This window comes from Xenopus laevis, chromosome 3L (assembly GCF_017654675.1).
Source record: "Xenopus laevis strain J_2021 chromosome 3L, Xenopus_laevis_v10.1, whole genome shotgun sequence".
In the NCBI taxonomy this organism is placed as follows: domain Eukaryota; kingdom Metazoa; phylum Chordata; class Amphibia; order Anura; family Pipidae; genus Xenopus; species Xenopus laevis.
In genome coordinates this window covers 158091600-158118380 of record NC_054375.1, presented here as the reverse complement: position 1 = coordinate 158118380, position 26781 = coordinate 158091600, and the positions used below count along the sequence as shown (strand labels likewise).

The 26781-nt window shown below is 39.1% G+C and overlaps 1 protein-coding gene and 2 pseudogenes across 1 annotated transcript; 2 read left to right on the top strand and 1 right to left on the bottom strand.

Annotated features, from left to right (window-relative positions):
- Positions 1-7900: 7900 nt before the first annotated feature.
- Positions 7901-8839, bottom strand: LOC108710501 (olfactory receptor 11L1). Its single transcript, XM_018251635.1, has one exon. The coding sequence runs from the start codon at positions 8837-8839 to the stop codon at positions 7901-7903; it is 939 nt and encodes a 312-aa protein (XP_018107124.1).
- Positions 8840-21429: 12590 nt separating this feature from the next.
- Positions 21430-21548, top strand: LOC121401726 (annotated as a pseudogene).
- A 5114-nt stretch (positions 21549-26662) lies between these two features.
- Positions 26663-26781, top strand: LOC121401757 (annotated as a pseudogene).

The following is a 26781-nucleotide window of genomic DNA, read 5'->3' as shown; positions in this document are numbered from 1 at the left end:
TATAAATACATGTTAATAATAATCTCTTATAGACTCTGTAGGAGAGTAAGATAGAAAGTACAGATAGTAAGAGCAGCTTTGTGCTCCATCAACGATCTGTAGCAGGGAGTAGCTTCTCAAGGCTCCTAGATTGCCTTTAGTGAAGGGACCACAGTGGATAGGGTTTCAGGCTTAGACTCCTTCTCTCTGACCCCTCCACTGGGTGGAATCCGGACCACTAAAAGGTACATCTGCCTGGTGATGTTCCTTACTGCTTGACTACAATTCCTACGGGAGTAGGAGTAGCTTCTGATGAAGTGACTCAGAGGTCACGAAACACGTCAAGCACATATCCCCTGCCCGCTTGTGATTTTAAGAAGGATTCTCAATAAAGTATGTACGATTTTATTAAGATGGTTTCCACGTGATGACTAAGTTTGTCCGGTGAAGTCCCTTTCCTGTTTCTTGAAGTGTTCGCAAGCCGCGGCCAGAGCGGTCTCTCTGGGATATATCGGCCTGCAGATTCCCTGTTCAAGGGTGCTCCCGACTGGCTACTGACTGCTCCTAACCTCCTACGGGAGTCACATTCCTCAGCTGTGTTATCCAACCTGTTTCAGCACTGCTAATTATACTTGCATATCCCTTCTGACTGTAAGGAAACCTGTGGGTCATTTGTATAGAACAAATAAACTTGTTACTCCATTTTGTTTCACCATAAGAACCTCCTGCCGTCCATTATTCATAGTTTTACTGCAAAGTAGCCTGAGAGTTGTAGATACACTACACAATTCCTGAAATCTTCCACTTAATGAAGATCCTAACCTGAAGTGTTTGAGTCACATGTAGCCAATGCTTCTCTTATTAGCTGGACATTAACTCCTTTTGTTCTGCCTAGCCCAAGTTAGCATTACACCTATAAGAAACATGATGGCCAAATTTATCATGATCAATTCATCGTATTCATGCCCTAGGGGAAACCTGGTAGCCATTACAAAAACCCTTGTACCGTATATACTCGAGTATAAGCCGACCCGATTATAAGCCGAGGTACCTAATTTTACCTACGAAAACTGGGAAAACTTATTGACTCTAGTATAAACCTAGACACAACTACAGCCCTGTCTCCCAGCAGCGCACATTCTGCCAAGGCGACCCCCCAGCAATCAACCGGACTTCTTTGCAAAGCTGATGGTGACAGAGAATTGCCAAATGGATTACTGTGTGCATTGTCCCACTGTCCCACTACCATGTGCAGAGGGTGCTGTTTGATATTGCCATCACTGTTATTCTTTCATATAACCAACAGAGGGCGCTGTGTGATATTGCAGTCACTGTTATTCTTTCATATAACCAACAGAGGGTGCTGTGTGATATTGCCATCACTGTTAATCTTTCGTATAACCAACAGAGGGCACTGTGTGATATTGCCATCACTGTTAATCTTTCGTATAACCATCAGAGGGCGCTGTGTGATATTGCAATCACTGTTATTCTTTCATATAACCAACAGAGGGCGCTGTGTGATAGTGCAGTCACTGTTATTCTTTCATATAACCAACAGAGGGCGCTGTGTGATATTGCCATCACTGTTAATCTTTCGTATAACCATCAGAGGGCGTTGTGTGATATTGCAATCACTGTTATTCTTTCATATAACCAACAGAGGGCGCTGTGTGATATTGCAATCACTGTTATTCTTTCATATAACCAACAGAGTGCGCTGTGTGATATTGCAGTCACTGTTATTCTTCCATATAACCAACAGATGGCGCTGTGTGATATTGCAGTCACTGTTATTCTTTCATATAACCAACAGAGGGCGCACTGTTATTCTTTCATATAACCAACAGAGGGTGCTGTGTGATATTGCAGTCACTGTTAATCTTTCATATAACCAACAGAGGGTGCACTGTTATTCTTTCATACAACCAACAGATGGCACTGTGTGATATTGCAGTCACTGTTATTCTTTCATATAACCAACAGAGGGCGCACTGTTATTCTTTCATCTAACCAACAGAGGGCATTGTGGGATATTGCAGTCTCTCCCCAAGTGTACTGTTGGTATAGGAATGATTAAAAGTGACTGCAATCTTAGCTACTCGGGTCCAGTACCGCTGACCTGAGTATAAGCCGAGGTAGACTTTTTCAGCACATTTTGGATGCTGAAAAACTCGGCTTATACTCGGGTATATACGGTAGTTTCTAGATGAAGCAGTCTCTTTATTCTATCACCCCCTCTCTGATTCAAGACCACTCCCTCTATAACACACGTGGTGAAGTCATTAAGGTTACCTGAACTACATGGAAGTGCTTGAAACATTAGTCTTGTTTTTAATGTTTTTAATGTGTTCCCATGTCCTTTCTTTAAGGGCCCTGCTGGTCTGGCCCACATATTGCTTACCACATTTCTTTCAAGAACAAATAAACAACATTCCGCGTGTTGCAATTTATATATTGTTTGATTGAAAAACATTTTTCCTGTGGTGTAAGAGGAAAAGTTTCATTCACTGTTACAAACTGATATTTTTAACATCCACACACTTTAAACTGTGTCTCCTCAGAGATCAATGATTTAGCTTTTGCAGTAACTACAAGTTGGAAAAGTAATTTTTTGGAAACTTTTTGTGGTGTTATACGCAAAGTTATTCAAGTGACATGGTCACTAAGTTTGCGTACAGCTTCATTCATAGGGGCAGATTTATTAAAGGGCGAATTTTGGCCACCGACCGATTTGCACATTTTGCACCACTTCGCCAGGGGCAAATTCATTACTACTTCGCTAATTCACTAAAATGCGAAGTTGCATCCTGGGTGTTGAACACTGGTGACTTTTCGATTGCGATACTTATTCAGTGCCAGCGTTTCATAGCGAAGATTCGCTAGCGTTCATTTATGCCTAACCAAAAGTCTCTAGTGATCTTAGGCTTAGGTCAATTTGAATAGGGCAGGTACATTAAAGTTGTATGGATTAGTGATGGGCAAATATATTCACCAGGTGTGAATTCGCGAAAATTTGGACGCCGGTGCCTGTTCCGATGCTGGCACCAATTTTGATGCCAGTGATGGTAAATGGACACCCATTGACTTTAATGGGCTCCGGCGTCAACTTTAACTTTGAATTTTTTCGTGAATTTTTTGCCAGTTTCGCAAATTTCGCAGGAAATTCTCGAAATTCGTGGCGAAGCGGGACAAATTTGCTCATCACTAGTATGGACGTCTTTATTAGAGCTGTTTGTGCAAATGCTTGAAGTGGCCACTTTTTATTACAAATGTCCAAGAAACCTGAAAAAAGAGATCAGATAATGCCCTAAACATGAGCCAAATGTAAAATAAATGTTCCATGGCCCTCAAATGTCTGGGGAAAAATGTTAATGCAAAAAGTACAAGTTAGGACTTTTGCAGGCAATCCCACTTAAAAAAAGGAACAGTCGCCAGCTTTTTTTCAACTTTAATGCATTTTCGGCAGACAGGATATGATGTAGGTGATTGAGGAAGATCTCACTTCATTTTAGCAGTTCATCTGGTCTAAGGTGGCAAAGTCAACTCTGGCGAAAGAGGTAAAGTCTGCAATTGGAAAAGGAGGGGTGCTCATGATCAGGAGACAGGTCAGGGGGGGTTCTATAGGCACATCATTTTAAAATCTGGTCCTGTCTGTCGCTATTGACAGATGAGTGTGATGCAAGCTCAGCGCAGTTCTTTAGGTTTCCTTGTTATGAGTGCAAATGGCTACACAAGGCAGCAATATGTGTAGCTTTATTAATGGATAGTGATGAGCATGTTGCCATAAGAAAAAATACCCATTGACTTCAATGCATTTGGACAAAAAAGTTGGCATAAGAAAAAATGCCCTTTGACTTTAATGCATTCGGACAAAAAAGTCACACAGAAAAAAAAGTTACACTCATTTTTCTGCTAATTTCTTGCTGTTTCGCAATTTTTTTCCCCACAGTTTTCCAAATTTTTGGGTGAAGCAAAATGGGACAGATTGGCACATCATCATTAATGGATACACTGTTATAGCAACAGCAGAGCTCTGGGTCCCAGGGAATGCCTGGTAACTGGGTGAGCAGACTTGAAAGGATCAATCCCACCCTACAAACAGGTACAGATGTGAAAAGTCATTCAAAGACACTGTAGAAGGGGGTTTAACAAACTTTCTGAAGTTGTTTGATAATAGGAAATATGCTAACTGCATATTTATGCACAACGTTCTCACGGGAATCACAGCTTTTAGCTTCACCCAAGGTTATACTAGCCGCTAAACATTCCTGCACATTTCAAAAGTAAAAGTAGTAACCTCCGCTGTATGCTGCCAAATTCACGGCGTTTGTCAGGTAAAATGGGAGACCTAGAATTAATTGCATGCTCTAAAAATTATGATATAATTGGTATCACTGAGACCTGGTGGGATGAGACATGTGACTGGATTGTGAATTTAAATGGTTACACCCTTTTTAGGAGGGAGAGAGGGATTAAATAGCGGGTGGAGGAGTGGGTTTGTATGTAAAGCCTGAATTAAAGCCATGCGCTAAAGAAATAACAATAGCTGCCACTGGTGAGGGTGTAGAATCCCTCTGGGTAGAGATTTTGACTGGACAAAAGGTAACAAAGAGAATTCTCATTGGTGTATGTTATAAACCACCTGGTATAAGTGTTGAGTATGAAGCCCAGCTACTCTTGCAGATACAAGCGGCTTCACAGCTGGGTCAAGTTGTTGCTATGGGTGACTTCAATTATCCAGACATTGACTGGGGTAATGGGGTTGCTAAGACAGAAAAAGCTAGTAGGTTTGTAAATATGCTGAATGACAACTTTTTATTCCAGCTCGTTCAAGAACCTACTAGGAATAACTCTTTTTTGTACCTGTAATAACTAATAATACTGAACTCATCTCTAACATTTGTGTGGGGGAGGGGCATTTAGGGAATAGTGATCATAACATGGTCTCCTTTGAGATTCTGTTGCAGAAGCAATTCTATAAGGGAGTAACTCAAACACTAAATTTCAGACGTGCAAACTGTGACAGTATAAGGGCATCTCTGCAACATATTAAGTGGGAAATGCTTTTCACAGGGTTAAACACAGAACAAAAATGGGAAGTCTTTAAAATGCTACTTAATAAATCTACTTGTCAGTATATTCCACTTGTAAGCAAGGAATGTCGTTGCAAAGCAAAACCTTTTTGGTTCAATAGAAGCGTTGGTGTTGAGGTGGGTAAGAAAAGACCTGCTTTTAAGGCTTTCAAGTTATCTGGTACAGCCGAAACATTTATAAGGTACAAGGAGGCCAATAAATCATGCAAAGAAGCTATAAGGCAAGCTAAAATTGCTATAGAAAAGGATATTGCAGCAAGCAGTAAAAAAAATCCAAAATTATTTTTTAAATATGTCAATAGTAAAAAAATGAAGCAGGAAGGGGTGGGACCCTTACTATCAGAGGGGGGTCAGCTGGTTGATGAAAACAAAATAAAAGCGCAGATTCTGAACTCGTATTTTTCATCTATCTACACAAATGAAGAACCAGTAAGTGAAGGTTTCCTTCTTAACACTCCCAATTCTAGTAATACAACTAATGATGCATGGTTCACACATGAAGAAATTCAAAAGAGACTTGAACATGTTAAGATTAACAAAGGTCCAGTACCAGATGGTATTCATCCCAGGGTAATTAGCGAGCTTAGCTCTGTGATTGCCAAACCTCTTTACTTAATTTTTCAGGATTCATTGAGATCTGGCATAGTGCCGAGAGACTGGCGAATTGCTAATGTGGTGCCTCTATTCAAAAAAGGATCCCGTTCTCAGCCTCAAAACTATAGGCCAGTTAGTCTGACGTCAGTGGTAGGAAAGCTTTTCGAAGGGTTAATAAAGGATAAGATACTGGACTTCATAGCAAATCATAATACTATGAGTTTGTGCCAGCATGGTTTTATGCGTAATAGATCTTGCCAGACTAACTTAATTTCTTTTTATGAGAATGTAAGTAGAGACCTCGATTCTGGGATGGCAGTGGATGTGATTTACTTAGACTTTGCTAAAGCATTTGATACAGTGCCACACAAAAGGTTACTGGTTAAATTAAGGAATGTTGGCCTGGAACATAGTATTTGTACCTGGATAGAGAACTGGCTAAAAGATAGACTACAAAGAGTGGTGGTAAATGGAACATTTTCTAATTGGACCAGTGTTGTTAGTGGAGTACCGCAGGGCTCTGTACTAGGTCCCTTGCTTTTCAACTTGTTTATTAATGACCTGGAGGTGGCCATTGAAAGTACTGTTTCTATTTTTGCAGATGATACTAAATTGTGCAGAACTATAGGTTCCATGCAGGATGCTGACACTTTGCACAGTGATTTGTCTAAACTGGAAAACTGGGCAGCAAACTGGAAAATGAGGTTCAATGTTGATAAATGCAGGTTATGCACTTTGGCAAAAATAATATAAATGCAAGTTATACACTAAATGGCAGTGTGTTGGGAGTTTCCTTAAATGAAAAGGATCTAGGGGTCTTTGTAGATAACACGTTGTCTAATTCTGGGCAGTGTCATTCTGTGACTACTAAAGCAAATAAAGTTCTGTCTTGCATAAAAAAGGGCATTAACTCAAGGGATGAAAACATAATTATGCCTCTTTATAGGTCCCTGGTGAGGCCTCATCTGGAGTATGCAGTTCAGTTTTGGACTCCAGTCCTTAAGAGGGATATAAATGAGCTGGAGAGAGTGCAGAGACGTGCAACTAAATTGGTTAGAGGGACGGAAGACTTAAATTATGAGGGTAGACTGTCAAGGTTGGGGTTGTTTTCTCTGGAAAAAAGGCACTTGCGAGGGGACATGATTACACTTTACAAGTACATTAGAGGACATTATAGACAAATGGCAGGGGACCTTTTTACCCATAAAGTGGATCACCGTACCAGAGGCCACCCCTTTAGACTAGAAGAAAAGAACTTTCATTTGAAGCAACGTAGGGGGTTCTTCACAGTCAGGACAGTGAGGTTGTGGAATGCACTGCCGGGTGATGTTGTGATGGCTGATTCAGTTAATGACTATAAGAATGGCTTGGATGATTTTTTGGACAGACATAATATCAAAGGCTATTGTGATACTAAACTCTATAGTTAGTATAGGTAGGGGGTATATAGAATTTTAATTAAAAGTAGGGAGGGGTGTGTGTATGGATGCTGGGTTTTCATTTGGAGGGGTTGAACTTGATGGACTTTGTCTTTTTTCAACCCAATTTAACTATGTAACTATGTAACTATGTAACATAACCAAAACAATAAAATACCTTACGTTTCATCCAAGGCAATATCAACCTCTCTGATATTGTGGGACAATTCAGCAAACGTTTACAATCCTGCCTTTTCTTAAAACCATTCTACCAATCCATAGATGCAGCCAAGTGCTCCCTCCATTGCAACATATTATCCCAAATTATAGATCGGTGGGGTGCTCTAGGGTATTAGTTTGTTAGTATCCAGACTCTGGACCCTGGAGCAGCATTTATAGATGCATTCATAATTCCCTGGAATTCCACCATTGACCATTCTTCTGCATGCAATCCCAAAGATAAAGTATGAAGGGACAACAACCATGCTTATTGCTTAGGATTTAATACTAGGAGTGATTGTGACCTGGGGTTTTCTGGATAAGGAGTTCTTCTGTAGTGTGAAGCACCATGCCTTAGAACTTCTGGATAACATTTAAACATTAAAAAATAAGAGTTTTCAAATATATGTTGACTTACAGTAGCTATTATTGTGTGCAGAAGTGATTAATAATGAATAAAATACAATCCACAATAGCAGGTGATGAAAAGTGTGTCATTATTTCTAGGTGCAAGACTTGTGCTTTAGTGATGTTACTGTGCATGATCTGGCTTTTGTGGCTTTGCACCTTTATGTGTTACATTGTGCTTGTACATTATGTAGATCTTATCTTTTTCCTTGGATTCACCAGTTTCTGTAGAGCTCCCTTAATCTCAACATTTCTTAGGCTATAAATGAGGGGGTTGAACAATGGAGTCAGCATAATATACAAAAGAGATCGGAATTTGTTTATATTGAGTCCCTCAGAAGGAACAACATACACAGCAATAAGAGTCCCATAATAGGTGCACACAATAGCCAGATGGGAGCTGCAGGTGGAGAAGGCTTTCTTTCTCCCATCTTTGGAAGTAATTTTAAGAATGGCAATGAGGATAAAAATGTACGTTCCAAGGATAAACATAAAAGGGCAAACAATGACAGGCATTGAGAATACAAAGTCTTCCAATACAACTGTTGAGATATCAGAAGAAGACAATTCAAGTAGAGGAGCAAAATCACAGAAGAAATGGTCAATGACATTGGAGCCACAAAACTGTAAATTCCATATGAGGAGCATCTCCAGGACCATGACAAGGAAGCCAAGCAGCCATGACCAGACAGCCAGGTTCAGACAATGACTGTAGTTCATTATACAGACATAATGAAATGGATTACATATTGCTAGATATCTGTCATATGACATTACCGTAAGGATGAAACATTCTACAATTCCTGCAACACTATGCAAATAAAACTGGGCAATGCAACCAGAAAATGATATGGAGCTTCCCTCCAGCCATATGACTTCTAACAACTTGGGCACAGTATTCGTTGTAAGAAAGAGGTCACACAAGGCCAACTGTTTAAGGAAAAAAAACATTGGGGCATAAAGACGGCAATTAGTGGAGAGCAGTGTGACAATTGTTAGATTTTCAGTTAATATGAAGATATAAATAAAAAGGAAAAAAGTAAAAAAATAAAATCTTAGATTATTAAATATTGGAAACCCAAGAAGCACAAATACAAAGACTGTTGTTTGGTTCCCTTCACACATCTTTCATTAATGCAGAAGAATCACATCAGCTTTATCTATAAAAAAAAGAGGTGGCCATGCCTTAAGCACAAGCCAAAGAGAGAATCAATATGTTTTTCAACATTTTTTTAAATTTATTTATTTAACAAGCTTAAAAAATTAACTTAAGTGAAAAAAATCAGTACAATCTAACTTTTTTTTTAAAGGACAAGTTATCCCCCCACAAACATTTAATAAATGAACAGCCTCTCTAAACTCTTTAAATACCTGACACTCCGGTTGTTAAAAGGTTAATAGTAAGGCTTCTGCATCAACTTAATAATTTAGGATTCCTTCTCCTCTTCTAGCCCATCTGGCCCCCTTCCTTGGAAATTTACTTTGGCTGTTGGTTACTGTAAAGTCCAGGGATGATTTCCACAAGATACACGATGCACAAAAAGCACCTTGTACCTAATTTATACCTATGCCAAAGTGCACAGATTGTGTTTGGAAGGGAATATTTCTCATGAATGGCATCAATCTGTACAACAACTAGTTTGATTTTCGAATTAGAACAACTATGGTTGTAAATGGGCCCTATAGTTTTCATATGGCTGGTAAGTCTCCCCCTTATTTATTAATTATCCCCCTTATTTTTCTAATCAAAACATAAATAACATAGAGGTTAGTTAAACAATTGTGTTGGGGTTTAATGAAGAATTTTATTCTTTACACAGCTGAAAATCTTTGACACTGAGAGAAAGGAACATCATAGTCAACAGCTCATTTCACATTCTAAAAGTTGCAAATCTTTGAACAATTTTTTAGTATCATGTGGACATTTATGTTTATGCAGTTGGTCTTCTTCCTTTATATATGTGTGTGTGGCCAACTTTAGTCTGAGTAGGCTGTTACTCTATTCTTTATTACTTACTTGACTGTAGGCCCTTTCTTATTCATCTTCCAACCAGTTGTTCATGGTTAGGATGACTCCAACACCCAGATAATTTTAATTCCAAACTAGAGAACTAAAAATCAAAATCTTAACTCAAAAGGAGTTGTGATACACAAAGATAGTGATGCGATACATGTAGGTAGTACAGGTAGAGCAGACATTAAGGATAACTTCTGTTCAAAAGTGGACCTGCCTTGGGTGATATGCGCCAGATATACAACATTTTCACTGTCTGTACCTTGCTAAGAAAACAGCAATACCAATACCAAGAAATGCAGATGGCAGAGAAATGGGAGCTACAAGGCTTTCATTTTAGCACATGAATCCTTTACCAAGGACACTATGAATCCATTATTGGAGGCCCATCTGTCACAATATCCAAAGTCATTCAACTATCCAATTATTTTCTTTCAGAAAGATAGATAACAGAAACAAAGGGATACAATTGATAGAGGATAGCTAGAAATTAAATTTTGTGAGTTGTACAGATCACATAATTCTTTAGAACCTCTATATAATGGTATCTCTCAGAAGCTTCCTCAGCATTTCACCATGCCTATTTATTCCCATTCACATCAACAGTGGCAACAAAATTTTTGATAAAATCCAATTCCCTATCAAACTGAAGTCCATAACAGGTGTAGTGCAGAGCCTAGGAATAACATACTGGGAAAGGGGAAAAAGCACAGTAATCATTTAGCCTTCCATTGTAATGACGTGAAGGGAGGGAGGGAAGGAAGACACCATTTGCTTAGTACCTTATCCATCTTTTATAACCCTGAGCCTTCAAAACACATATAATCTTTATGACACTCAAGGGATTTATGTTTCTCTTGTGCTTAGAAATCCTGGGAGTCTTGAATCTAATGAACTTGTTTTACTCTATGAAAAAAATATTTCATACTAGTATTTGATAGGTAAAAGCTCTCATCGCATAATATGTGTGATCATTGCTTATCAATCAGTGGATTGGGTGCTCCACAAAATGGACCACTTTGGTAGCCAGTTGTACATCTGGAGTACATGAATCAGCACAGGGGTGTTTTTAGCTTATTTGCACTTTCACACTAATTCTCCCCCAACTGTAGGTGTACTCATCCTGTGCAGCTTCACAGTATTATTTTCCTGGCTTTCAGCACCAGGGTCCATTTTGTGAGGAGGTACTAGAAACTATCTACCCTAGTTCCTCTCTTTCTTGGGTCCCTATGTGGGCAAAGTACATTGGTTTTTCACGCTCAATTGCATATCTACACAATGTACACCTGGCTCTCACTGACAGAATTGTACTCAAACAAGCTACCCGTACATAACCTAGCTTCTCTGCTAACTACTCTCACTACTTCTCTGAGGTGGCAGGTCTCAGGCTCTTTAGTGGCATGAACTTAATCTTCTCATTACCCAAAAGAGGAAGTAATGCCCTGTTCTCTCACTTATATAACTTCCGGTGTCCCCTAAATCTACTTCCTACAGCTAAAATCGGCTACCTAATACTGAGCCTTTGTGGATGGGCAACTTTGTTTTTATAAAAAACTGAAATAAACTCAAGTTTTAGTAAATAACCCACTTTACATTCCATAAGTGCCTCTAAGAGTATGCAGAACCCTATCAACCATATATTTTTGAAAAGTACACATTATGATGAATCCAAAATGGTTTAGTATGTCTTTCTGCTCCAAACTGCAAAGCTATGCTAAAAACTGTGTTTTTGTAGGACATTTCTGAAAATCCCCTAAAAATATAACAATTTGTCACATTTATCTCAAATGTAACCCAATTTCTTAAATACAAGGGTACGTGCTTATTTGTGCCCTGGGTACCCCTGGAACTATAACAGGGTGACTGTTACACCAATGTTCCATATATTCTATATATCTGTAACCTTGTTATGAGCTAAGGGGGCCCAGTCTGAAGGCCAGTTAGGGGGAGATTTGGGGTGAGTGTTTATTTGTACCCTGGGTACCCCTGGAACTATAGCAGGGTGACTGTTACCCCAATGTTTCTATATATCTGTAACCTTGTTATGAGCTAAGGGGGCCCAGTCTGAAGGTCAGTTAGGGGGAGATTTGGGGTAAGTGTTTATTTGTACCCTGGATACCCCTGGAACTATAGCAGGGTGACTGTTACCCCAATGTTTCTATATATCTGTAACCTTGTTATGAGCTAAGGGACCCAGTCTGAAGGTCAGTTAGGGGGAGATTTGGGGTGATTTGTGCCCTGGGTACCCCTTGAACTATAGCAGGGTGACTGTTACCCTAATGTTTCTTTATATCTGTAACCTTGTTATGAGCTAAGGGGGCCCAGTCTGAAGGCCAGTTAGGGGAAGATTTGGGGTGAGTTCTTATTTGTGCCCTGGGTACCCCTGGAACTATAGCAGGGTGACTGTAACCCCAATGTTTCTATATATCTGTAACCTTTTTATGAGCTAAGGGGGCCCATCCTAAAGGCCAGTTAGGGGGAGATTTGGGATGAGTGCTTATTTGTACCCTGGGTACCCCTGGAACTATAGCAGGGTGACACCCCAATGTTTCTATATATCTGTAACCTTGTTATGAGCTAAGGGGGCCCAGTCTGAAGGTTAGTTAGAGGGAGATTTGGGGGTGAGTGCTTATTTGTGCCCTGGGTACCCCTGGAACTATAGCAGGGTGACTGTTACCCCAATGTTTCTATATATCTGTAACCTGTTATGAGCTAAGGGGCCCAGCCTGAAGGCCAGTTAGGGGGAGATTCGGGGTGAGTGCTTATTTGTGCCCTAGGTACCCCTGGAACTATAGCAGGGTGACTGTTACCCCAATGTTTCAATATATCTGTAACCATTGTCATTGATACATCCCGACATATAAAAATTCCAAAGTCAATTAATTTAGCAGTAGTGCTACTTCTATCTGCAAGGTAGAAGGTTTATCTATTAAACCCTGAAAATAAGTGTAACAAGTTTTTGGACTATCCAGGCCAACAGGGTTAAGCATGGGTTACACTAGACTTTATCACTTAAAGTGGACCTGTCACCCCGATACAAAAATCTGTATAATGAAAGTCCTTTTCAAATTAAACATGAAATCCAATTTCTATTTTTATTAAAGCATTCATAGCTGCTGTAAGCTCATTTAAAAATCTCAGATGTCAATCAAATATTGTCTGACCCTCCTCTATGCCACGGGCATAGAGGCGGGGCAGACAATTACTTTCACTTTCCATTCAGCACTTCCTAGATGTCATTGCTCTCCACACGTTCCCCCATTCTCTTTACCATTTAATTGTGTAGCCAGGACATGGGGATGGACATCGGATCCCCCATTCTGGTTCACAAACAAGATTCTGAGATGATGCAAGGCTTTCCTTAAAAACAGTGTCCACAAAATGGCTGCTGCCTGCTTGTTATCATTTTGAATTCCCAGACTGAAAGAAACAAGATTCAAATCATTTAAACAGTGTAATTAAAGTTCATTTTGCTTGATTAATGTGATGAAATAGGATTTTGAATACGTTTTTGGGTGACGGGTCCCCTTTAAGGCAGGGCCTTTGCAAAAGGGAAGTATTGAAAGCGCAGTATAGTCAAACTACAACTCCCACAGGCTACTGTGCTTTAACCAATAAAGAAATGGATCAACAGGTTTGTACTTACATCAGTACAGAGGCGTTTGCAGAATATATAGGCACACGTGTTAGAAAGTATATCAGAGGTAGAGGCAGGTGCATTCCCTGAGGATTTAGTGAAGGCAGTACAACTTCCCTCTAGGCAGAAATACCTCACACATGGTCTGGATCTCACCCAGTGGAGGGGTCAGGAAGTAGAAGCTAAAGCCTGACACCCTATCCACTGTGTCCCTTCACTGCTACAAGCTGCTCTTTCCCTCACTGTCTTACTCTCCTAAAGAGTCTGTAACCATTATATTCTTGCCACTCACAAGCCTCATTCATGGGGTCCCTGTTCTCCAACTTCCTCCCTAGAGGTTCAGGTCCCTCTGGGGCAGAACAGCTTTACTGGGCCTTGTTGCACCCAGGCTCTCTGGAAACATCCAGCTGGGTTAGCAACTAAAGCCAAAGAGGAAGATCCACCCCTTCTCACTCACATCAAAGTGTGACAGGAAGCACATCTTGGCCAATAATACAAGTATGCAAATTAAAACTAGCTACATGGGCATCTGCCCAGCAACTAGAGATTTCAGGAAGTGTAGGGATTTAAAGCCATAGGGGCACATTAATCCTATAAGTCCCTACATAAGCTTCTGTCTCTTGTTATGTTGCATGCTGCTCCTGAATCTATGTACCAGTTCAGGGTTGGATGAGTTTTTGTTACTTTGATACTGATCTCCATAAAGGGTCTTTAAAGTGATAGTAACACCTCTAGTTTTGTGCTCTACTTTGATGGCATTAATAATCTATTATTTAAAAAATTACTGATGTAAACCCACAAATTAGTAAAATATATTGTTTTTAAAAAACACTCCACTTCCTCATATGGAGAAGGATACTACTTCATGTAGGGGGTGAGTACTACTGCTTTCAGCCTCTTTTATCTTACACCCACTCCTGCAAAAAATAAAAGCCTCCTCTTTCTGTAATCTTTTCCATGTGCCAGCATGGTTTTATGCGTAATAGATCATGCCAGACTAACTTAATTTCTTTTTATGAGAAGGTAAGTAGAGACCTTGATTCTGGGATGGCAGTGGATGTGATTTACTTAGACTTTGCTAAAGCATTTGATACAGTGCCACACAAAAGGTTACTGGTTAAATTAAGGAATGTTGGCCTGGAACATAGTATTTGTACCTGGATAGAGAACTGGCTAAAAGATAGACTACAAAGAGTGGTGGTAAATGGAACATTTTCTAATTGGACCAGTGTTGTTAGTGGAGTACCGCAGGGCTCTGTACTAGGTCCCTTGCTTTTCAACTTATTTATTAATGACCTGGAGGTTGTTATTATAAAAATATATCGGGAACGGTCCAATTCCTATGACGGACGAATGGCTAGTGTCAGAGGGTTGATATTTGTCACCCCCGCCCTCTACGACGCCATAACGCTATAAGGCCCAAGGCAGGATGGACTAATGGTCTACTGTGGACAATGGTCAATCATATAGCTTATACTAGGCCATACAAACAAAAGATCATCACTCTGTTTCTTAAATTCCAGAGTGTCAGCATAATGCCAGTCTGTCTTGCTGAAGTGCTGCTCAAATTACTTGAAATACCACAATGGCCTTGGTTAGCCGATAGCTGATTGCGAGGCTGTGGACCGTTGGAGCTAGGCACAGTATGTTACCACATTCCTTTGATAACATGTAAGACTAAGTAAATCATTTAGACATTAATTGTACAAGGAGGAGTCAGACTATGTATGGTATTGGCATACTCACATTTGTTATCACCCCCATCTATGACATCAAAATGGGTATATAAACTTATGTTATATGGGAGTATCCTTGGAAAAGCATTCGGGTACCACCCAGGTGACACACGACTGTTTCCCCAGGCAAAACCTATTGTCTTGTATTTTGGACACAATAAACTACCTCATTGTATTTGAACTTGCACTATTTTGTGGTTTTGCTTTACGTACGAGGTCATAGAGGTACGAATATAACAACAAGGTGGCCATTGAAAGTACTGTTTCTATTTTTGCAGATGATACTAAATTGTGCAGAACTATAGGTTCCATGCAGGATTATGCCCCTTTGCAGAGTGATTTGTCTAAGTTGGGAAACTGGGCAGCAAACTGGAAAATGAGGTTCAATGTTGATAAATGCAAGGTAATAATTTTTTATAGAAATTGGTGATTTTTTTGGAAAAATTACCTCAAAGCTTAAAATCTACAGCATCATAAGGTACTAATGTAAAGCACCATAAATATGATTGCCATGAGTCCACTGAACAGTTTTATGCCCAATATGTATAGGTTTGCCTAGTCATGTGGCATATAGAGGCCTCACAATATAGAGACTCAATTCAAGCTATTAGTTCTGTAATTTCTGGTACTGCAAAATCAACACATTTACATAGTTTTGGGGAAGGGGCAAAGGTAGAAAAAAGTAAGTTCACCCCAGAAAACCATATATTTTCAAAAAAACAGCATAAAGACAACACAAAGACCCCCCAAACCATATATTCTTGGGAAGTATCTGATGAATTAAAAAAAATAAATTATGTTTTTCTACTCCAAACTACCATACTGCAAAGCATCGCTAAAGGCAGTATTTTTTATGACATTTCTGAAAACTACTTAAAAATATTTGTAATTGGCCACATTTATCTCACCCAATATCTTAAATCCAGTTGTAAAACAACAGTTTGATGCCCAATATGCATAGATATAACAAAGCAGATGGCATGGGCGCACCCCAAATAAAAATAGTGCATATTTTCTCCACTTGCTTTCTGTGAACAAAGTCCTAGACTGCATATTATGTGCCACAAGACCCTCCTAACAGCACAAAGACCCCCAAAACCATTAGTTTTGGAAAGTACACATTCTGATGAATTCAACAATGATAAAGAATTCATTCTACACCAAATTACCAAACTGCAAAGCTTTTCTAAGCGTTTTTAAGACATTTCTGAAAATCAACAAAAAATATTGCAGTTTGCCGCATTCATCTCACACAATGTTTTACGTACAAAGAAAAATCACCCTAAATATGGACATCAGACGTCTACTGAATATTTGATGTTCATTATGCATAGATTTACCAAAGTATGCGGTATGCACGGACCCCTAAGTGAAAAACGTGCATATTGAAAACTCAGCTGCTGAAAAGAGAGCCTCGACTGTGCATTATATGCCGTAAGACCCCCAAACTGTAAATAAAAAACAGAAAACCATGTATGTGTAGGGACCCCTACTGGGTAATCTGCCCTGCAGCTTTAAGGCCCCCACCTTTTTCCTTAGAGTGATCTGCCAGGAGAGAATGACACTCCCCTGCTACACTGCTATATAGTGTGTGTAGGGAGTGGCCACTTCCTCTTTGGCCTGTGGATGGTGATCCAGCTGGGTGAGCTCAGGGGAGCCTGGGCACAGCTAGGCCCAGAAAGGCCCATGTGCTTTGGAAGAAGAAGTCGGGGACCAGGTAACCCCGTGAATGAGGAATAGTTGCACTAGGGCAGACTTGTCATAGTCTCTCTAGGAGAGAAAGGCAGAGAGGTGAGAGAGAAAGAGCAGCTGAAGCTCCAACAAGGATTTGCAGTAAGGGAGGAGCTTCCCAGAGGCTCTGTGTGTTGCCTCCAGTCAGGGACCTCAGTGAAGAGGGACTGTAGGGTACAAGCTGCTTCCTGACAACTTCCAGGAGGGAATGTGTGTGAATACTGCAAATGCCTAATGGAGACCTTTCCTCTGTGAGAAATGCCTAATGCCTGCAGCTCTGTGTGAGAAATGTGCTATTGCCTCAGCTCCTGTGTGACTACTAAACCTGTGGTCACTTGCCTCGTGCATAGTTACATAAACCGTTTTCTGTTTTACTGCAAGAACCTCCTGGCGCCCATCTTTTGTTGTATGCACAGTAGCCTGGGGGGATGTAGTTGCACTACACCATAGAGGGAACACTTCCACATGGCCAAGGCCCTGACCCTGTTGTGTGAAGTCGCGTGTAACCCATGCTTCTACTGCTAGCTGGACAGTTTAACTATTTGTGTGCTATGCAGCCCAAATAGGTGTTACATATGTTTGGAAAGTACATATTCTGATGGATTAAACAAGGTAAAATACATCTTTCTATACCAAAGCACCAAACAGCAAAACTACCGTATACTAAAGATGCATAAGAAACATTAATGAAGGGATAAAATTTCAATAAACCACAAAAATTGTGTCAATTAGTGAAATAACAAAATAACTGATCTGACAGCATAATTAGTGGCCCAAATAGATTACCAATAGTCACACAGCCAAAATAAACAGTTTTTAGGGGTAAAAAAACAGAAATTGGTGAATTGAAAAATAAAAAAATAAAAAAACCTCTTTGAGTTTTTTTGTGTATACATGTGTGTGTACACTTCTAAAGGTTGTGCGACAGTGTATAAGTGTATATAAGTGCATATTTCAGTAAAGTGTGCAAAATAAAAAAAATAATCTTTACTAAAATGAGTGTGTAAGAGTATATACTGTAAATGTATGTAAGTGTGCGTAAGTGTGTAAATAAATGCCACTTACCATTCCTGGAGCAGGATGGACAATGTGATGGATGGAGGCGTCCTGAAGCAGCATGTATGCAGAGTCCCAGCGAGCAGGAAGTGTGTGGGCGTCGCAGATGAAGCAGGAAGCAAGAGAAGTAGGAAGACGCCAGTAAGTGCAGCAGATGCTGCGTCTTCCACTTTTAAGTAGGCCCTGCGACAATCCTTTCACAGGACAGACAGGACAGCCACCCAGCCTTGTTGCACAGGGGGCAATCAATTGCAATATTTTAAATTTTTACAATAGTCCCCCTTTAGGAGTCTGTGCAGATTACACCAGAAAAGGGAAAAAACAGAATTCTAATGTAAACAAAGTTTTAGTGACCAGCTGTGCTAATACCTGTGCCCAACTGCCAATCATTAGGACCTTTGGGTTTCAACAAACCCAGATCAAACTAAACACTCTGGAGAAAACAGGTAAACACTATTTTAAATTTTAAGGGGGTTATTAACTAAAATCTGAATTTATCTCATATTTTATTAAAAAAAAACACAACCAAACTCCCATACCTGATTTTAGCTTATTTATTAATCAAGAACTCAATTTAATCAAATTCTGGAAAAGCTTAATAAAATCAAGTAAAATACCCAATTGCTTAAATTTTTCCAGGTTTTTTCCCAAATTGCTCAAACGTTTTGAGCTTTTTTCCCGAATTGTTAGAATTTTTCAAGTTTTTGCCTGAAAAAGCCAGATTTTCAGGCTAAACCCAGCGCAGACCATGAAAACTTCAAATTGACTTATACAGAACCTTGACAGGTCTTAGATGGCAGATATATGGATTTTGGCTTTTTGCAGCATGGAGGTATAGTGAATCTCAAAATTCAAGTTATTTTTACTCTAAAAATTCTAGTCAATAAAACTCAGAAATAAGAAAGTTCTGTTCTCCATAGATAATTCAGAAAATAATATTTATGCAACATTTTGCTTCACTGCCATCCTTTTATACATCACAATGTACACTCACATGAAATGGTCTAATTTTAGCAGTAAGTTATGTTGTCATTGTATTTTTTGTATATATAAATTAATTTTATAAATGGTGGTTCCAGCTTCCAGAGTAAATCAAAATACGCACCCTAATTAATTATACTCACCTTTATAAATTACACTGCTTTTCTTAGGAAGTCTCATTTATGGCTATAAGCAGGCCCACTAAATGGATGCAAGGTTGTGCACATATTGCCTCTATTCATTAAAGACCTGGAACTACTGATATCTTTAACATGGGGATAATTTCTGGAATCTCATAGCAGTTGTGTCAAAGGGCAATACACAGGCCTATGGCCAGTAATTTAGATGTTAACCCCCATTAACTTTAACATGCATGCTATAAATCAGTGATCCCCAACCAGTGGCTTGAGTAACATGTTGTTCCCCAACCTCTTGGATGTTGCTCCCAGTGACCTCAAAGCAAGTGATTTTTCAGTTCCTGGTTTGGACGGTTTTGGTTGCATAAAAAATGAATTATGGCCAAACATTTTTAGGTGTGGTGCTGTCTCTGGACTGGACTTTGCGGCCTGGAGTTGCAGCAATTGCTCCTGCTGTTTGGAGAGCTGATCCTGTAACTGCCTGATTAGTTGAGTCTGATGATCCTGTTGTTGGATCAGTCGATCAAGTTGCTGCACCAAATTTTGCAACCAAGGGCACTCTGTGGCTTGAAATCCCACTTCTGATACCGTATATGACTGGTTCCCACAGAGGAAGCTTCAGTACAGCAGAAGTCTCTTGCTGTGAGTAGTGATGGGCGAATAAATATGCCTAGCGTGAATTTTCACCTAATTTCCACATTTGGCCGCCGGCGAATACATTTGCAAAACTCCCGCAAAAATTCACCAGCATCAAACATTTTTGGACACGTGTCCGAAAAGTCAATCGACTCAAAATCAGCAGCGCGTCAACACTAATCAGGTGCCCACTGACTTTAACGCTTTGTCGAAATTGACACGAGTGACTTTTTGGTCCAAGATTGATGCAGACATCACTTTTCATGTATCACAAACTTTCGGTGAATTTCTCGCCATTTCGTTAATTTTGCCGGAAATTCACATTTTTTTTGGCGAAGCCAAATGGAAGAAATTCACCCATCACTGGCTGTGAGTGTCCCTGTGTGTACAGGTACATAGTATCCTTAACATTAGGATCCCAGACCCTCTCTGTGTGTCTCTCCCAGTCAGAAATCCTGAGAGACTGACCAACCTGGGCTTTAAGGACTACAGATTAGCCAGATTAGGCTAATCAAATCCATCTTGTCAGCCTGTAGTGCCGCACTCTGCTGTAGTTTGGATCTAAATAAATACTCATTAGGGCTCTTACAAACAAGCATTTTTACCTGCACTCCCCTGCATTCAGGTTTCATGCATTCAGCCGCAGGGGAGAGCAGGAGTGCATGTTGCATTTTTCCTGTGTTCGGCGCTTACATGCATCTGTGTGAGTACAGTCACATTGAAAAGAATTCATTTCGTCTAATCCTGCGTTGCCCTGCGGCTGAACGCATGAAACTGGAACGCAGGGGAGCGCAGGTAAAAATGTGTGTCTGTAAGAGCCCTTAAGGGTCATTTATAAATGCTCATGGAAGTTTGAGAGCCCTAAAATGGACAAAATAAAGAGGTAATATTGATGCATTAGCCCTTTTACACAAATGCAAATGCTTATGGGAAGCAAATTCTCGAAAATTACTAAAAATGTTGCACTGTATGATATTTATGTGAGCATTAGTGATGGGAGAATTTATTCGCCAGGCGCAAATTTGCAGTAAACCAGCAGATGGGGGGTTTTGAAGAACATAGAGATAATAAATTGTTATGAGCTTAAGTTGTACACTTGGTAGAAACAGTAGGCTTTAAGTGATCTTTTAAATGTCTGAAGGCTCTAGGACCATTCTGTGGTAGTGATGGACAAATTTGTCTCGTTTCTATGGAAAAATTTGCAATAAAAAAAATTATCGAAACTCGAATTTTGACGCACTCGACAATTTTGACTCCCACGATAATTTTGATGCCTGCAATAATTTTGAAGCAGACCTTTTTCGTCCAAATGCATTAAAGTCAAAGGGCGTCCGAATAATTTTGACAAAATTTAACAAATTTATTCACCAGCGACAAAACGTGGAAATTCGTTGTGTATTTGCTCCTGGTGAATTTATTTACCCATCACTATCCAGTGGCATGGAGAAGGGGGTTCAAGGGGAAACATGGCGAGGCACATTTATTAAAGGTTGAATTTCAAATTCATGTGAGTTTTTAAAAACTCCCCTAAACTCCCAGAAATTCAACCAATAGAAATGTATTTAAATAATAAATCGAATTTTTTAAACTTGGATGAATGCAATCGACTTGAATCAAATTTGAATCGAATTCTCTGAAAAAAACTTGAATGTCAAGAAGGCTGCAAAACAACTCAGAATTGATCCCTAGATCTCTGTCATTAAACAGCTGTTTCATTTTTTCAAAGTTTTCAACTTTATTTTTTCACAGCGCCACCGACAAGTCAAGAAGAAGTGCCGATGGTCATTGCATACGGTCACACCACCCTGAAAGCACCCAATCTTGTCTGATTTTGGAAGTGATCCAGGGCTGGGCCTGGTTAGTACTTGGGTGGGAGACCGCCTGGGAATACCAGGTGTCCTAGGCTTTTCAACTTTTGTCAAAGTGTTCAGCCTTTTTTTCCCCACAGCGTGGATGAATCAAAAAACCACAAAGTGCCATTTTTTCAAAGTTTTCAAAGTTTAATTTTTTCAAAGTTTTCAACTTTATTTTTCCACAGTGCCGCCAACAAGTCAAGAAGCTGCAAAGTGCCATTTTTTAAAAGTTTTTATAGTTTTCAGTCTTTTTTTGTCACAGCGCGGATGAATCAAGAAGCCGCAAAGTGCCACTTTTTTCAAAGTTTCATTTTTTTTCAAAGTTTTAAAAGTTTCATTTTTTCAGAGTTTTCAACTTTATTTTTCCACAGAGCGGACGAGTCAAGAAGCGCAAAGTGCCATTTTCAAAGTTTTCAAAGTTTAATTTTTTTCAAACTTTAATTTTTGCAAAGTTTTCAATGTTTAATTTTTTCAAAGTTTTCAACTTTATTTTTCCACAGTGCCGCCGTCAAGTTAAGAAGCCGCAAAGTGGCATTTTTTCAAAGTTTTCAAAGTTTTCAGTCTTTTTTGTCACAGACAAATCAAGAAGCCACAAAGTGCAATTTTTTCAACGTTTTCAGCTTTGTTTTTCCACAGCGCCGCCGAAAAGTCAAGAAGCCGCAAAGTGCCATCGTTACGGCTACGCTACCCTGAAATCGATCGATCACATCTGGTCTTGGAAGCGATCCAAGGCCGGGCCTGGTTAATATATGCTTGAGAGACCGCCTGGTGATACCAGGGGGCCCATTTACTAAGCTCGAGTGAAGGATTCGAATTAAAAAAACTTTGAATTTGGAAGTATTTTTTTGGCTTCTTTGACCTTCGACTACGACTTGGACTTCGAATCGAACGATTCGAACTAAAAATCATTCGATTATTCGACTATTCTATAGTCGAAGTACTGTCTCTTTAAAAAAAACTTTGACTACCTACTTCGCCAAGTAAAAGCTACCGAATTGCATTATAGCCTATGGGGACCTTCCCCAACAAATTTCAGTTTTTTTTATCGAATAAAAATTGTTCGATCGATGAATTAAAATCCTTAGATTCGCTTGATCGATCAAACTATTTCAGTCGAAGTCGAAGGATTTGCGCAAAATCCTTCGACTTCATTATTCGAAGTTGAAGGATTTTACTTTGACTATCGAATATCGAGGGTTAATTAACCCTCGATATTCGATCTTTAATAAATTTGCCCCCAGGTGTTGTAGGCTTTTCAACTTTTGCCATATTTTCAAAGCTTTTAAAGTTTTCTGTCTTTTTTTTCCACAGTGCGGACGAATCAAGAAGCCACCAAGTGCCATTTTTTCGAAGTTTTCAAGGTTCCATTTTTTCAGAGTTTCATTTTTCAAAGTTTCATCTTTTCAAAGTTTTCAACTTTATTTTTCCATAGCGCGGACGAGTCAAGAAGCTGCAAATTGCAATTTTTTCTAATTTTTCAAACTTAAATTTTTTCAAAGTTTTCAATGTTTAATTTTTTCAAAGTTTTCAAACCTTAATTTTTTCAAAGTTTTTCAAAGTTCTTTTTTTTCAAAGTTTTCAACTTTATTTTTCCACAGCGCGAATGAGTCGAGAAGCCTCAAAGTGCCATTTTTTCAAGGTTTTCAAAGTTTTCAACTTTATTTTTCCACAGCGCCGCCGATATGTTGGCAAAGTGCCAATGATCATCGCTTACGGCCACAGCACCCTAAAATCGCCCAGTCTTGTCTGATCTTGGAAGTGCTCCAGGGCCGGGCCTGGCTAGTACCTGGATGGGATTCTGCCTGGGAAAACCAGGTGTTGTAGGCATGTCTTCAAAGTTTAATTTTTTCAAAGTTTTCAATGTTATTTTTCCACAGCACCGCCGACCAGTCAAGAAGCTGCAAAGTGCAAACGTTCTTCGCCTATGGCCACGCCACCCTGAAGGTGCCTGATTTCGTCTCATCTCGGAAGTAATCCATGGCCGGACCTGGTTAGTACCTGTATGGGAGTCTGCCTGGGAATACCAGGTGTCGTAGGCTTTTCAACTTTTGCCATTTTTTCAAAGTATTCAAAGTTTTAAGTCTTTTTTTCCCACAGTGCGGACAAATCAAGAAGCTGCACAGTGCCATTTTTTTAAAGTTTTCAAAGTTTAATTTTTTTCAAAGTTTTCAAACTTTCATTTTTTCAAAGTTTTCAAACTTTCATTTTTTCAAAGTTTTCAAACTTTCATTTTTTCAAAGTTTTCAAACTTTCATTTTTTCAAAGTTTTCAAACTTTCATTTTTTCAAAGTTTTCAAACTTTCATTTTTTCAAAGTTTTCAAACTTTCATTTTTTCAAAGTTTTCAAACTTTCATTTTTTCAAAGTTTTCAAACTTTCATTTTTTTTAAGTTTTCAACTTTATTTTCCCACAGCGCCGCCGTCAAGTTAAGAAGCCGCAAAGTGGCATTTTTTTAAATTTTTTAACGTTTTCAGCATTTTTTGTCACAATTTGGACGAATCAAGATGCCACAAAGTGACATTTTTTAAAAGTTTTCAAAGTTTCATTTTTTCAAAGTTATGAACTTTATTTTTCTACAGAGCGGACTAGTCAAGAAGCCTCAAAGTGCAATTTTTTCAAAGCTTTCAACTTTATTTTTCCACAGTGTCGCCGACAATTCAAGAAGCCGCAAAGTGTGATTTTTGTAAGGTTTTCAAAGTTTACGTTTTTTCAAACCATTCAATATTATTTTTCCACCACTCGGACGAGTCAAGAAGCCGCAAAGTGCCATTTTTTCAAAGTTTTCAGTCTTTTTTTGTCACAGCGCGGACCAATCAAGAAGCCGCAAAGTGAAATTGTTTCAACGTTTCCAAAGTTTAATTTTTTCAGTGTTTTCAATTTATTTTTCCACAGTGCGGATGAGTCAAGAAGCCGCAAAGTGAAACTTTTTCAAAGTTTTCAAAGTTTCATTTTTTCAAAGTTTTCAACTTTATTTTTCCATAGTGCCGCCGAGAAGTCAAGAAGCCACAAAGTGACCTTTTTTTAAAAGTTTTCATAATTTTCAGTCTTTTTTTGTCACAGCGCAGATGAATCAAGAAGCCGCAAAGTGACATATTTTCAAAGTTTAATTTTTTCAATGTTTTTAACTTTATTTTTCCACAGCTCGGATGAGTCAAGAAGCCGCATAGTGCAATTTTTTCAAAGATTTCATAGTTTTCAGTCTTTTTTTTGTCACAGCATGGACGAATCAAGAAGCCGCAAAGTGACATTTTTTCAAAGTTTTCAAAGTTTCATTTTTTCACAGTTGTCAACTTTATTTTTTCACAGCACGGACGAGTCAAGAAGCCACAAAGTGCCATTTTTTCAAAGTTTCATTTTTTTCAAAGTTTCATTTTTTCAAAGTTTTCAACTTTATTTTTCCACAGAGCGGACCAGTCAAGAAGCGCAAAATGACATTTTTGCAAAGTTTTCAAAGTTTAATTTTTTCAAAGTTTTCAACTTTACTTTTCCACAGCACCACTGACAAGTCAAGAAGCCACAAATTGCCAACATTCACCACCTGCAGCCACACCACCCTGAAGGTGGCTGATCTTGGAAGAGATCCAGGGTCAGGCCTTGTTAGTACCTGAATGGGAGACCGCCAGGGAATACCAGGTGTCATAGGCTTTTCAACTTTTTCAAAGTTTTAAGTCTTTTTTTCCACAGTGCGGATGAATTAAGAAGCCACAAAGTGCCATTTTTTCAAAGTTTTCAAACTTTAATTTTTTCAAAGTTGTCAAGTTAAGAAGCCACAAAGTGCCATTTTTTCAAAGTTTTCAGTCTTTTTTGTCACAACGCAGACGAATCAAGAAGCCGCAAAGTGAAATTTTTTCAAAGTTTTCAATGTTTCGTTTTTTCAAAGTTTTCAACTTTATTTTTCTACAGCGCGGGTGAGTCAAGAAGCCGCAAGTGCCATTTTTTCAAAGTTTTCAGTCTTTTTTTGTCACAGCGCGGACCAATCAAGAAGCCGCAAAGTGAAATTGTTTCAACGTTTCCAAAGTTTAATTTTTTCAGTGTTTTCAATTTATTTTTCCACAGTGCGGATGAGTCAAGAAGCCGCAAAGTGAAACTTTTTCAAAGTTTTCAAAGTTTCATTTTTTCAAAGTTTTCAACTTTATTTTTCCATAGTGCCGCCGAGAAGTCAAGAAGCCACAAAGTGACCTTTTTTTAAAAGTTTTCATAATTTTCAGTCTTTTTTTGTCACAGCGCAGATGAATCAAGAAGCCGCAAAGTGACATATTTTCAAAGTTTAATTTTTTCAATGTTTTTAACTTTATTTTTCCACAGCTCGGATGAGTCAAGAAGCCGCATAGTGCCATTTTTTCAAAGATTTCATAGTTTTCAGTCTTTTTTTTGTCACAGCATGGACGAATCAAGAAGCCGCAAAGTGACATTTTTTCAAAGTTTTCAAAGTTTCATTTTTTCACAGTTGTCAACTTTATTTTTTCACAGCACGGACGAGTCAAGAAGCCACAAAGTGCCATTTTTTCAAAGTTTCATTTTTTTCAAAGTTTCATTTTTTCAAAGTTTTCAACTTTATTTTTCCACAGAGCGGACCAGTCAAAGAAGCGCAAAATGACATTTTTGCAAAGTTTTCAAAGTTTAATTTTTTCAAAGTTTTCAACTTTACTTTTCCACAGCACCACTGACAAGTCAAGAAGCCACAAATTGCCAACATTCACCACCTGCAGCCACACCACCCTGAAGGTGGCTGATCTTGGAAGAGATCCAGGGTCAGGCCTTGTTAGTACCTGAATGGGAGACCGCCAGGGAATACCAGGTGTCATAGGCTTTTCAACTTTTTCAAAGTTTTAAGTCTTTTTTTCCACAGTGCGGATGAATTAAGAAACCACAAAGTGCCATTTTTTCAAAGTTTTCAAACTTTAATTTTTTCAAAGTTGTCAAGTTAAGAAGCCACAAAGTGCCATTTTTTCAAAGTTTTCAGTCTTTTTTGTCACAACGCAGACGAATCAAGAAGCCGCAAAGTGAAATTTTTTCAAAGTTTTCAATGTTTCGTTTTTTCAAAGTTTTCAACTTTATTTTTCTACAGCGCGGGTGAGTCAAGAAGCCGCAAGTGCCATTTTTTCAAAGTTTTCAACTTTATTTTTCAACAGCGCTGCCCACAAGTCAAGAAGAGCTGACGTTCATTGCCTACGGCCACACCACCCTGATGGCGCTCAATTTTGTCTGAACTCGGAAGTGAGCCAGGGCCGAACCTGGTTAGTACCTGGATGGGTGACCACCTGGGAATACCAGGTGTCGTGGGAT